Raw genomic sequence first — 14309 nt, forward strand, 5'->3', positions numbered from 1 at the left:
TATGTATATATATATATGTATATGTATATATATGTATATATATATATATATATGTATATATATATATGTATATGTATATATATGTATATATATGTATATATATGTATATATATGTATATGTATATATATGTATATATATGTATATATATGTATATGTATATGTATATATATGTATATGTATATGTATATATATGTATATGTATATATATATATATATGTATATGTATATATATATGTATATGTATATACATATATATATATACACACATACATATTTATTTATATATTGTTGCGGCTGAAAATTTGCAGAACACCATAAAGGGTCCCGAAGATCAGTTATGATGCTCAGTATATGTGTAGTTAGATTTCCCCACCGTTGTTTAGAGGGAATTTCCGTGTTCACAGGGCTGTGATCCTTTGAGACAGCCGTTTTTCTTTTCTCTATCATTATTTTGGACCAATCGCCACCATCCACAATGCCCCCAAACAACCACAACCAAACCCCCACCACCTTCGCCTTTCTCCCTCCCCTACCATCAACAACGCTACCCCACAAACATGGCATTGCCTTCGTCCCAGAGACAACGCCGAAGTCGTGCTATCTAAAGCGGCAGTTGGTGATTTCTACCACGTCCGCTCCATCAGCGCCGAAGTCGCACTGTCTAAGGGCTGTTTGATGATTTCCACCACGTCCGCTCTGCCAACGACGAAGCCGCGCCGAGAGGCAAAAGCCTCGGTGACACACACACACATCGGCTGGTCAGGCGGGACGAAGCCACGTGGTGGACGGACTCGGTGCATTACACGCATCGGTTCGGCGGGACGAAGCCGCGTGGCGGCCGGACGCGGTGCATTACACGCATCGGTTCGTCGGGACGAAGCCCCGGTGAAACTGACACACATCGGCTGATCGATCGGGACGAAGCCGCGTGGCGGATGGACTCAATGCATTACACACACGCCCGCTCGCGGGAACGAAGCCGCGCCGAAAGCCAAACACCTCGGTGTGTTACACCCATCGGCTCGTCGGGACAAAAACCCTGGGACTCACACACACATCGGCTCGGCCGGATCGAAACTGCGCGGTTGAGGCAAAGCTTCGGGGCTAAACACCACCATCAGCTCGGCGGGATGAAGCTGAGCTGACAGGGTGAGGCTTTGGTGATTCCTACCAAGTCAGCTTTGCTGGGGTCAGGGGTCACGCTGACAGGGCGATGCCCCGATGATTTCCACCAGGTACGCTTTCCAGAGGTTGGATGTCAAAGGTCAGGGGTCGGATTCTGCCACTCCCCCGGCCTATATAAGGGTGAGCACAACGGAGCTCGCGGCAGACGGGGGCCGGTCGATGGAGAGGAAGGACGAACAGGACGAAGCTCAGGTCAGAAGTGAGAGGCGAGAAGAGCGAGAGCGGTGAACGGAGCAGGGATGCGGAGAAGGGCTCAGGGGCAAGCCAGAGGGCTGAGTGGGGACCACCGCCGGGAAAGGGGCATCGTGGAGGCCACAGCCAGGAGGAGTTTTGCCGGAGCCAGTGCGGTCCAGAGTGCTCATGGAAGGGAGCGTCAGCAATTCCCATCTCCCATACCGAGCTTTGCGCTGAGAGAGCGCCGGTAACCCCCGTCTCGCCAGGAGAGCTTTGACGTGCTGAGAGAGCCTCAACAATCCCCCTCCCCATACCGGGCATCAACAACCCTCCCCATACCGGGCATCAACAACCCTCCCCATACCGGGCATCAACAATCCCCCCCCATACCGAGCATCCGCGCTGAGAAAGTGCCGGTAACCCCAACTGTGGTTCCGGCTGTGTAACGCGAGCCTGCGCGGAGAACGCCGGAGAGAGCTCACCGGCCACGCCAGGGGCACGAAGTGAGGCGTGGCTACGCTGACATTGCGGCATACCCGCCATCGCGCCACGAGGGCGCGGGTAAGACCCTTCGGTCTCGTGGACCTGGCCGCCCATCCAGGCTCCACGTATATTTGGTCCACGGACCTGTCTGCCACCCTTGTCTTTGAGGGTGGCTTTTCTTTGCTTTTGTATAAGTGCATGTGGTGGTGCCGTCTTGAAAAGTAGACTTGTCTAAGTAACTGTGTGTGAATAAAAGCCCATTTATTCGGTTGTAACTCTTCAATTGCTTGCATTCACTGTATCACTGTATATACGTGCATGATTCACTGTATGGCTGTAAATACGTGCCTTGTCTGAGTGTGTAATAAATGTGCTTGTTGAACTGTTCCCCATTTTGTTGCGTCCTTTTCCCTTGTTTGAAAGTGCCATCTTGCATCACGGAAGGAATCGGTAGAAGGGTGTAAGCACCCAGTAAATATAATTACATCCGTCGGGGTCGGCGATAACACCGCTGGGTTATCACTGAAGCACGGAACGGATCACTTAAGCGGATCGTGTCCTCGGCCGGCCTGCGGTGAGGTACGATCGCCCGGTTAACTACTCGCGCCGGTACTTAGGTAGGTCGAATTTGGTGAACAACCCTATCCTGCGCGGGTGGCCAATTGGCACGATTGTGGTGAGGTCGAAAGACCCACCCGTGACTAGCTCCCGGCGTTGTTCCGGGAGGGTCACGACTGAATTGTCCGTTCTGGTGGGCGACGCAGTCGCGATTCGAGTTACGTGGCCGATCGCACGCCGGGCGGACCGAAATTCGTAACACTGGTGTCAGGAGTGGGATTCGAATCCACCTCAGTCTCCAACTAAATTTACGGGAGTCGGACCATGGGTGTGCGAAGAAACCCCCCCCCCCCCCGTTCCCTCCAAATTACGAGTGAGCTAAATTAATTCCTTCCGAGAAATAAGATGGCGTTTCAAGGTGATCGGGTGCCGGGGGTAGATATGGAGTTCGAAATGGTAGAATCCATGGCCCTGGATGAAATCCCCGTGCAGGACATTCCCATCGAAATACAGGTTGAATTTCCCCCACAAACGGACCCAGAGTCCGAAATGGGCGCAGCGGCGGTGGCCGCGGGTTTTGACACCCCCCTTCCCTCCTCCACCAAAACCTCCCCCCAATCCTTGCCGAATCGGCTCAGCCGAGCGCACCCTACATGGCCCAGCTATTCGCCATGCTGGTGGGAATGAGAAAGAAAATGGAAACAAATGCATGCAGGTTGAATAATAAAATGAATGCGAATTTACAACAGGTAAAAAACGGAATGAAGGAAGAAATGGAAGAGATGCGGGGTGAGATGCAGCAAATAGGCCCAAGCCTGCAGGCAGGCATAATGGCATATATATATATATATATATATATATATATATATATATATATATTTTTTTTTTATATATATACATACATACATACATACATACATACATACATACATACATACATACATACATACATACATACATACATATATTTATATATATTTATATATATATATATATATGTACATATATTTTTATACACTAGTGCATGCCCGTAGATGCGTGGCCGTACATGCAAAAAAAAACAACCTTTCAAACAAACACACAGGCCATTCCTTCGCTTTCATAAACGACGACTGGATTGGGGCATTGTGTTTATCTATAAATGCGGATAAGAAATCAAGAAATTATTAGAATACAGTAAGTCATCACTATCCAAAAGTAGTGCGTGCCCGTACGGAATGTTCACATCATTCGACGAATCATCGCTTGCATTGAAGTAACAACTGCTGTGATACTTTCACACAGAGTTAATTTAAATCAAGTTTACCTCCCTGTCTTTGCTTGCCATGACATTCGCTGCCATTTACCATTGGCACACCTACCCCACGGTAATTAAGGCACCGATCGATCCCCATCGTAACCAGCACGGCACGTGACGTCATCGTCGGCCGGCCGTGCACTGGCCTACGCAGCCACGTCCACGCAGCAACATGTCCTGTGATTGGTAACTAAATGGCGCATCGGCCACGCCTACGCAGCACGTGTCCTGTCATTGGTTGGTAAATAAATGGCCATAACTTCGGAATCACTTGTCCGATTAATATCAAATCTTGAAAAGGCACAAACTCAGGTCCCCAGCAATATACCCGGCAAGTTTCAATTAGATCGGACCAGTGGTTGTCGGAAAACAGCGGACACACACACACACACACACACACACACACACACACACACACACACACACACACACACACACACACACACACACACACACACACAGATTGCTGGAATTATAGATAGATGTAATGAGGTCAATGGGATGACAAATGAAGGGGTTGAATGCAGACTGCAGAGCAATGAGTAAGGAAACCCGTTGTGAATCGTTTTTACTACCAAATTGAGATGTATTTCGTTGGCAAGCATGTTGAGTCGAGCTGAATTCCTTAACACTTCCAAAGGCCACAGCGTTTTGACAATTAGAAACAAAAAAAGTTGTGCACTTTTTTTGATAAATTATTTTTGGAACAATATTTCTTCAAGAAATAAATAATAATAAAAATCGTCTCCATGTACATTGTACACACCTTTATCTCGTTAGCATCTCTTCATAAACAACATCGCTGAGGAAACGGCGCTTCTTTGTTTCCTTGTCCAGGGCAAGAATACGGAGGCTTTTAATGGCCAATTATTCAATTAGCGCCAACGTATTTTGCCTTTTCGCAAGGAAAAACACTAAGAGAAGAGAAAAAACCCGTAATGGCGAACGCGACTGAGTTTCTCTTCCCCATCGGCCACGGCTACGCAGCAACGCTTCCTGTCATTGGTTGATAAAAAAATGGCCGCAGCAACGGTTCCTGTCATTGGTTGGTAAATAAATGGCCATAACTTGGGAAGCACTTGTCCAATTAATATCAAACCTTGAAAAGGCACATCCTCAGGTCCCCAGCAATATACCTGGCAAGTTTCAATTAGATCGGACCAGCGGTTGTCGAGAAACAGCGGTCACACACACACACACACACACACACACACACACACACACACACACACACACACACACACACACACACACACACACACACACACACACACACACACACACACACACACATTGCTGAAATTATAGATAGATATTAGTGCGTAGCCGTACGTGCGTGGCCGTACGTGCAAAAAAAAACAACAACTTTCAAACCTCGTGCCTGAAATATATATATATATATATATATATATATATATATATATATATATATATATATATATATATATATATATATATATATATATATATATATATATACATATACACACACACACACACATCATATATTGTGACGAATTTGGAATTCAATTGCACACAACATACAGGTTCCCTGAGCTATGTCGATAAGTGCATGTTCCCGAGATAGCTCACCTTTCTTTGTGTAAATGTTCAGAGATCGATTTAGATGTGCTGAAGATCGATTTAATAGTTAGGGAACGTAACAATGGAGACCTCCCTCCCCCTCTTCTGCAAAGAGGAAGAAGAACCCTGCGGTGACATCAACAACTCCCTCCCACCCATGGTTGAGCGGGGGGTGGATCACGAGGGCATGAGTCACGCCGGGTGTGGGGGAGGGGGTGGGAAGGATAAAGAGGACATTTTTCTTTGTTCGAAAAGAGTCCGGTAGGAGTCCCGTGGTAGGGCTGAGTTCGTGGGAGTCCCGTGGCAGAGTTCGTGTGGGAGTCCTGTGGCAGATTTCGTGAAGAGTCCCGTTCTGAGTCCCGTGTGCAGAGTTCGTGTGCTGAGTGCCATGGGAGGAGTAAGCTTTTTGCTTCGGCTGGCTCAGTGAGCTTCGGCTGCTGCTTTGTTTTGGAAGGAACTTGAGCCGGTTGTTCGGCTCGAGCTGCGAGTGGAGGCCTCTTCCTCTTCTTCCTCTTCTTCTTGGTTCGTGGAGCTTTTCGTTCTCCATTTTGTTTCCCGGCTTGGTGCGACGCGTCGGCCTCTTCTTGGAGTTGGTTCCTCGGGGAAGCGACGCATCGACAGGAAGGATCGGCGCCTCATCTCACCGGCATGTGTTGAGAAGCGCGGAAGGATTCGCGGGTGCTCGGGAAGGAACGCGGCTCACGGCAATTTGGATCCAGCTCACTCTCGCTGGAGCCCGGGTCTGGACAAGTTGAAGACCACACGAGGTGGAAAGGTTCGAATCAAGCTCTGAGTTCCAGCTCACGTGTCGTCCGAGCTGGAGCTCGTGATTAAAGGCCTCAGCCACCGTTGTGTGTGTGTGTGTGTGTGTGTGTGTGTGTGTGTGTGTGTGTGTGTGTGTGTGTGTGTGTGTGTGTGTGTGTGTGTGTGTGTGTGTGTGTATGCGCGCGCGTGTACGTGTGTCCGTGGGCCCGTCAACTAAGTAGGAACTGCTGTTAAGTGTAAATGACTGTACATAATAAGTAGACGGTTGTAGTGCTTTTGTTACTTGTGTAATTGCATTCGTGTTTTGCCTTATTTAATTGCATATGTGTTTCACTATAATAAATCTCCTTGTGTGAATGTAAACCTGCTCGTTGCATCCATTCCCTCATTGACTGAACATTTCGTGTGTTGGGAGTTAGAAAGCCGTTGGTTTGCCGTAATAAGGGGACATTTGGACCGACGGTTCTCGGCGATTACGCCGCTCGGAATCGCGCACGGACAAGCTCGCCTCGGCGGTTTGTTCTGTACGAGATCCGTCGAGGGTGGAATACCCCTGTCGTTGGATCACGTGGGTATTTAGGTACATTGAAGATTGGCAATCAACCCTACCCCACGTGATCTGCCGATTGGCGTATTTCGGTTCTTGTACAAGGACCCGTTGCTCGGAGTTATCCGGGCGGCGATCTATATTCCGGGCGATCGGTCGGGCCAACTCGACTTGCGGCTCCGTTCAGAGCGGTCGGTTGGCGGCTGACCCCCGGCCAGTCACTATATATATATATATATATATATATATATATATATATATATATATATATATATATATATATATATATATATATATATTTATCTCACACACACACACACACACACACACACACACACACACACACACACACACACACACACACACACACACACACACACACACTACATGACCAAAAGTATGTGGACACCCCTTCTAATTTGTGGATTTGGTTATTTCAGTCACACCAATTGCTGACAGGTGTATAACATCAATCGCGCAGCCGTGCAATCTCCGGAGACAAACATTGGCAGTGGAATGGGCCGTACTGAAGAGCTCAGTGCCTTTCATTGTGGCACAGTCAAAGGATGCCACCTTTCCAACAAGTCAGTTCGTTAAATTTCTGCCCTGCTGGAACTGCCCCAGTCAACTGTAAGTGCTGTCATTGTGAAGTGGAAACGATTGGGAGCAACAACAGCTCAGCCGCAAAATGGTAGACCACACAAGCTCACAGAACGGGACCGCCGAGTGCTGAAGAGCGTAGCGTGGGAAAAAAAAAATCATCCCTTGTCAGTTGCAATGCTCACTAGCGAGTTTCAAACTGTCTCTGGAAGCAACGTCAGCACAAACGCTGCTCGTCGAGAGCTTCATGAAATATGTTTCCATGGCCGAGCAGCCGCACACAGGCCTAACATCACCATGCACAATGCCAAGCATCAACTGGAGTGGTGAAAAGTTCACCACCATTGGATTCTGGAGTAATGGAAACGCATTCTCTGGAGTGATGAATCACGCTTCACTATCTGGCAGTCCGACAGACAAATCTGGGTTTGGTGGATGCCAGGAGAATGCGACCGACCCGAATGCATAGTGCCAACTGTAAAGTTTGGTGGAGGAGGAATAATGGTCTGGGACAGTTTTTCATGGTTCGGGCTGGGCCCCTTAGTTCCAGTGAAGGGAAATCTTAATGCTCCAGCATACAATGACATTCTAGACGATTCTGTGTTTCCATCTTTGTGGCAACAGTTTGGGGAAAGCCCTTTCCTGTTTCAGCATGACAATACCCCATGTGCACAAAGCGAGGTCCATACAGAAATGGTTTGTCGAGATCGGTGTGGAAGAACTTGACTGGCCTGCACAGAGCCCTAACCTGAAAGGCATCGAACTGGGATGAATTGGAACGCCGACTGCGGGCTAGACCTTATCGCCCAACACCAGTGCAAAACAAAGCAGCACCTCACTAATGCTCTTGTGACCAAATGGAATCAAATTCCTGCAGCAATGTTCCAACATCTCATGGAAAGCCTTCCCAGCAGAGTGGAGGCTGTCATTGCAGCAAAACGAGGGATCAACTCTATATTAATGCCCATGATTTTGGAATGAGACGTTAGACGAGCATGTGTCCACATACTTTTGGCCATGTTGTGTATATACATATACATACGACACTGCTTTCAGGAAGTACTCACACCCCTCGACTTTTGTGACAATTTGTTGCGTTCGAGCCTGAATTTAAGATTAATCAAATATAAATTTTTTGCCACCAATCTACACAAAATACCTCAATAATGACAAAATGAAAACATGTTTTTTTTAAAAGTTTTACAAATCATAAATGAAAAGCTGAAATGCCTTGTGTCAAGTATTCAACCCCTTTGCAATGACACTCCAAATTGAGCTCAGGTGCATCCAATTTCCTTCAATCATCCTTGAGATGTCTCCACAACTTGATTGGAGTCCACCTGTGGCCAATTCAATTGTTGGACATGATTTATAAAGAAACACCTTTCTATATCAGGTCCTACATGTGACTGCATGTCAGAGCAGAAACTCTACTATGAAGTCCAAGGAACTGTCTGTAGAACTCTGAGATAGAATTGTGAGGTGGTATAGATCTGGGGAATAGTATAAAATGATTTCTGGAGTGTTGAACATTCCCAAGAGCACAGTGAGCTCCATCATTTGGAAATGGAAAAAAATATGGAATTTCCCAGACTCTTACTTGAGCTGGCTGTCTGACCAAACTGAGAAACTGGGCAAAAAGGACCTTGATCAGGGAGGATGACCAAGAACCCAATGACCACTCTGACAACTACAGAGTTCTTTGGCTGAGATGGGAGAACCTGCTGGAAAGACATCAGTCTATGCAGCACTTCACAAATCTCAGCTTTATGGGAGAGTTGCCAGCCAGAAGCTACTGAGAAAATGGCTCATGACAGCATGCCTGGAGTTTTCAAAAAGGCATGAGAAAGACCTAGAGCATGAGATAAAAGATTGTAGTTTGATGAGCTGAAAATTGCACTATTCGGTCTGAATGCAATGCGTGACGTCTGGCAGGAACCGAGCACAGCTCTATCACCCATCTAACACATACCCAAGAAGTCTTGATGCTGCAATTGCTGCCAAACATGCTTCTCTGAAGTATTGACTCAGGGGGTTGAATACTTATTGATACAAGAAATTTTATCTTTTCGTTTTTAAGTAATTTAAAAAAATATCTAAAATATAAAAAGACGCTTTCAATGTTGTTATGCAGCATTTTGTGTCGATCGGTGACAAACATTTGGACTTGATCCATTTTATATTCATGCTTTCACAACAACAAAATTTGAGGGGTGTGAAGACTTTATGAAGGCAAAAAATATATATATATATATATATATATATATATATATATATATATATATATATATATATACATATATATATATACACACACACACACAACCAAAGAAGCACACTGACTCAATGACATGATGCTGACATCATGTACATAACTTATACCAATACATCACCTCCAAACTTGGAGGCATTGTAAAAGTAGTGCAGGAGTTGTCTGCTCCCAAGAGGCAGAAACAAATGTCATGAGCTGGAGCCAGAAAGTGGTGCTGCTTGACTGACTTTCAAGAGGGGAGTGCGGCGTCTGTGGGCAGGTACTATGGCATGAACGATTCACTGTGCGCTTCATTAAAAAAACGAGAAGGTGATTCACAAAAGTGTTGTGGCTGGTGCAGTACCCAGCACCAAAGTGGTTACCCAAGTCAGGGACATTTATATTGGAGCAATGGAGAAGGCATTGAATGTGTCGGTAGAGGACAATGCCCAGAAAAACGTGCCTTTTAAGCGGATCTCTGATTTGTGAAAAGGCAAAGCGCATGTACTATCATCTGGCTGGCACTGGTGGGGCTGCAAACACAAGTGACGCGGGTACGAGTGGCTCCATTCCTTTCCAAGCTAGCAGGGGCTGGTTTGACCACTTCAAGAAGCGGTATGGTCTCCAAATGTAAAGCTCACAGGCAAGTGTGCCTCAGCAGACAACCAGGCAGCTGAAACTTTCCATGCTCAAATCACATAACTCATGGAGAAGGGGTATGCACTGGAGCAGGTCTTCAATGCATACGAGACCAGCCTGTTCTGGATGAAAATTTCCACGAGAACTTTCATTTTGAAGTGAGAGGATGGCAGCGGGGTTTGAGGTTGCTAAGGACACAGTATCTCTTCTTTGCACCAACACCAAAGGGGACTGCATGATTAAACCGGCAATGCTGTAGCTTTCCCTCAACCCGTGTGCTCTCAAGGGCAAAAAAGAGGGCCAACAGAAGGGCGTGGGTAACAGCTGCCATCTTTATGGATTGTTTCCACAAGTGGAGACTTACCTGGCAGAAAAGAACCTCTCCTTCAAGGTCCTCTTGCTGGTAGACAACACTCCTGGCTGCTCAGAGGTGCTGAAGGTGGCCCAACTCGATGTTGAGGTCATCTACCTGCCATCCAACACCACCTCTCTGATCCAATCACTCGACCAAGGGGTAATCTAAAGGTTTAAAACGTATTACATCCGCTGCAACTTCTGTCACATCTTGGATGCTATGGAATCCAACCCCGAACTTACAATCAGGAAATGTTCGAGAGAATTCAATATAGCACACCGAATCGGTGCTATCAAAGATTCTGGATGAGTTCAAAGCCTCCGACATCAACACTTGTTGGCAAAATCTATGGCCACAGGCAGTCACCGACATCAGACACTCACGGGAGATTTGGGGTGGGGGGGGTTTGAAGGCTTCGACAAGATAGAGCCTGATGAATTGGACGAGCTCATCGCCTTGCACGGCGAGGAACTGACTGGTGAGTTAGAGGCTATCATCAGTTTCCAAGGAGGACAGTGAAGGGGAGGAAGATGTTGTGAGGCCCAATCTGACCGTCAAGTTCCTGGGTGAGGTGCTGCAGTGTATGAGAGCAGCAGCTGAAAGTTGCAAGATGTCGACCCAGTGATGGAGTGGTACCTCCAATTCAAGAGGGGGCTGGATGATGTTCCTGCTGTACAGAGAGCTCCATAAAAAATGTAACACTAAACCAAACAACTGTCTGTTACTCTATTTTTTTCACCACAGCCCCACCACCTCAACACCTTCAGGGCCCTCACCTGCATCCTCTTCAGTGCACAACTCATCAGGAACCTCAACTGCATCCCCTTCAGTGCACGATGACTCAGAGGAGTTCACTGGATTCTAAATAGTCGTCGTAGTCTCTCCAATAAACCAGAGAGTTGGTGTCAAAGCCACCAAATGCTCGCCTGTTTATACATTTATCGTTTTTAAAAGACTAGTCTAATAATATTTTTTATAAAGCATTACAGTGAAGTCTGATCCAAATAATTTTAAAGCAATATATGTATTTGTATATTGTAATCAGTAAAAAATAGTAGTCGATAAAAACAGGAAGGAAATAACTTGCACCAAAAACTTTAACATTTTCATGCTCACGCTCACGCCTGAGGTATCGCTATAGCTCTCTGTTCTTTGAACAGGTGAGCTAAAAATGGAAACATGACCTGCTACTGTTGTTTTTTTTTGTAAGCATTTTTTACGGATTTGACATTTGCGGTATTTTTCAGGACGGTATCCCTCGTGAATGTCGGGGTCTTATTGTATTACATTAATTTCTTTTTTTCATTCATTATATGGAATGTCTTATTTCCTCCTTTATTTCCTGTTTTATTTGCAGGTACAAAGTTATAGTGATGTGTGTTCTGCGCTTGGTTTGAAGGAGGATTTTTCATCCTTCATTAACCATAACTGCGTCCAGGAGATGCAGCCCTTCCTGTTGTCTCCATCTGGAAGCAAATCTAAGAGGTGAAGTTTTTCGTTTTGAGAGTTGGTCAGAGAACAGGTTTATCAAAGCTAGGGATTTAGAGCTGGGGCTATGACTATTTGAGGAAATGAAAAACATTTTGATATGTAACTGGCAATGTTTTTATTTATTTATTTATTTATTTATTTATTTATTTTACACATGTGTCTTTTGGAGATGTTTGCAGTACCTGTTTCATTTCCTCTGGTCCCCTGACTTGCACTCTTTTACCATGGTAAACTGTTTCTGTCCGATTTGCTCTTAATACCCCCAGCATGTCAGAATACCAGTCAAATTCATTATGATTGACCTCTGAAGAATGTTGGGTGGGATTATTTTGTTCTGGTGTATTGAGCAAGATATTTTTTATAGTTACTCAAACGTTGCGATTGAGTGGTGATCTATTCAGGATTGGAGAGCCTGAATGCCATACCCACTGTCATCAACCCTGCCATACCCACTCCCCAAACCTATCTCTGAATAGTACGGGTCTCTCTTATTACTCAAATTATTCTTTACGTATGTATGTATAATTGTATATGTATGTATATGTATATATGTATATATATATATATATATATATATATATATATATATATATATATATATATATATATGTATTGGTGGCTTATCTTTGAAACTTAAAAAAAAATTATTATTCTCATTTGAAAGGATGGAAACATTTTTGGAATTTTCAGATGAACCAGATGTAATTAGGTCATTTCTTCGAGCATGACCTAATAATATGGGTGTCGATGTCCTTCGATCCGTCCGTCCGTCCGTTCACATTGGAGTTGAAGCGGGAGATCTGGTCATTAGTGATCCTGATAGAGGTCGATGAGACAGACGTACACGATGCTATGACTTTCAAGGTCACCGAAGGTCAAGGTCAAGGTCATGAGGCCTTTGAAGTTGCGAAAATGACGATTTTCAAATTCTATCTCCTCCGCCATTTCTCAAGCGATCTTGAATTTGATTGTAGCATATGAATCTATGGGACAATATATAAATTTGCTTGGGCCGGATTTTCGATATTCGCTTTCGTTTTCGTGTCACGTGACTTCAAAGTTGGCAAAAAATGCGAAAATGACGATTTTCAAAATCTATCTCCTCCTACATTTCTCGAGCGATCTTGAATTTGATTGTGGCATATGAATGTATGGGACAATATCTAAATTTGCTCGGGACGGATTTTCGAATTTCGCTTTCGTTTTTGCGTCATGTGACTTCAAAGTTTGCAAAACTGCCCCACCTTCAGGAGGCTATAGATTCTCTACTGGGCATGGTAAAAGTTAGTGAATGGTGTCATTGCAGCTGACCTTGTATATTCATTTATACATTTTCCGCCGAAGGTGCAAAAGTTTCAAAACCCGAAATGTCAGGTAGGTCAGGTATGGGAGCATGTGCCAGAACAGCGCGTCGCTGCGTCCACTTTCCGCCGGTACTCCAGGGGCCTCCGTCTGGCCATCCCCCAGGCAGATGCCAGGCCCATCCCCATCTCCTTGAGATGATGGTCAACCTGCTGCAACCATGAGGCATGTGGTCGGCCCACTGGCCTCCTCCACTCATGAGACTCCCTCGCTGAGAGAATCTGGTGAGCAGGATCAGCATCAGGAAAACGAGCCACATGTCCATACAGCCGCAACTGACGCTCACGGACTATGCAGGTAACAAATCTCATCCGAGTCTCTCTCAGCAACCGCTCGTTGGACACAAAATCCGACCAGCGATAGCCAAGGATTCTCCGAAGACACCTGGTACCAAAGGAATTAAGTCTCCGTCTCAGATCCTTGGTCAGAGTCCAAGTCTCTCATCCATAGAGCAAGGCTGGAAGTACCAAGGACCTGAAGACTCGGACTTTCGTCCTCCCGCACAGGTACCGGCAGCGCCACACCCCATGATCCAGTGAATCCATGACTCCCCAGGCCCGACCCAGACGTCTATTGACCTCTGACTCGCAGCCAGCAGAGACATGAATATCACTGCCAAGGTAAGTGAATCTCTCCACGACCTCAACATCCTCACCACAAACAGACACAGACAGGACAGCAGCATCCAAGATGTCACCGAAAGCCTGGATCTTAGTTTTGACCCAAGAAACCCGTAATCCCAGCGGCTCCGACTCCTCATTCAGCACTTCGAGGGCCCTCAAAAGGATGTCTAAAGTCTCCGCAAAGATGACTGCATCGTCTGCAAAATCAAGGTCCGAGATCTTGACATTCCCAAACGATGCACCGCAACTTGATCTCTCTGACATCCTCCCTAAAATCCAGTCCATACAAGTGCTGAAAAGTGTGGGGGCAAGTACACATCCCTGACGAACTCCAGTAACAACTGGAAATAAGTCAGTGGTGGTACCACCACACTTCACAGCACTCTCAGAACCA

The 14309-nt window shown here is 45.8% G+C and overlaps 1 protein-coding gene across 5 annotated transcripts in view; it reads left to right on the forward strand.

Moving 5' to 3' along the window:
* The window catches only part of CCNF (cyclin F), a 145680-nt gene that overhangs the window by 119925 nt on the left and 11446 nt on the right, over positions 1-14309 (forward strand). For all 5 annotated transcript variants that reach the window (XM_085883861.1, XM_085883856.1, XM_085883860.1 and 2 more), the window contains one exon: positions 11797-11924. In XM_085883861.1, coding sequence (XP_085739987.1) covers positions 11797-11924 — 128 coding nt within the window. The remainder of the gene's footprint in view (positions 1-11796; positions 11925-14309) is intronic.

Source organism: Eptatretus burgeri, chromosome 6 (assembly GCF_056783735.1).
Source record: "Eptatretus burgeri isolate ZD-2024b chromosome 6, Ebu_testis_v1, whole genome shotgun sequence".
NCBI lineage: Eukaryota > Metazoa > Chordata > Myxini > Myxiniformes > Myxinidae > Eptatretus > Eptatretus burgeri.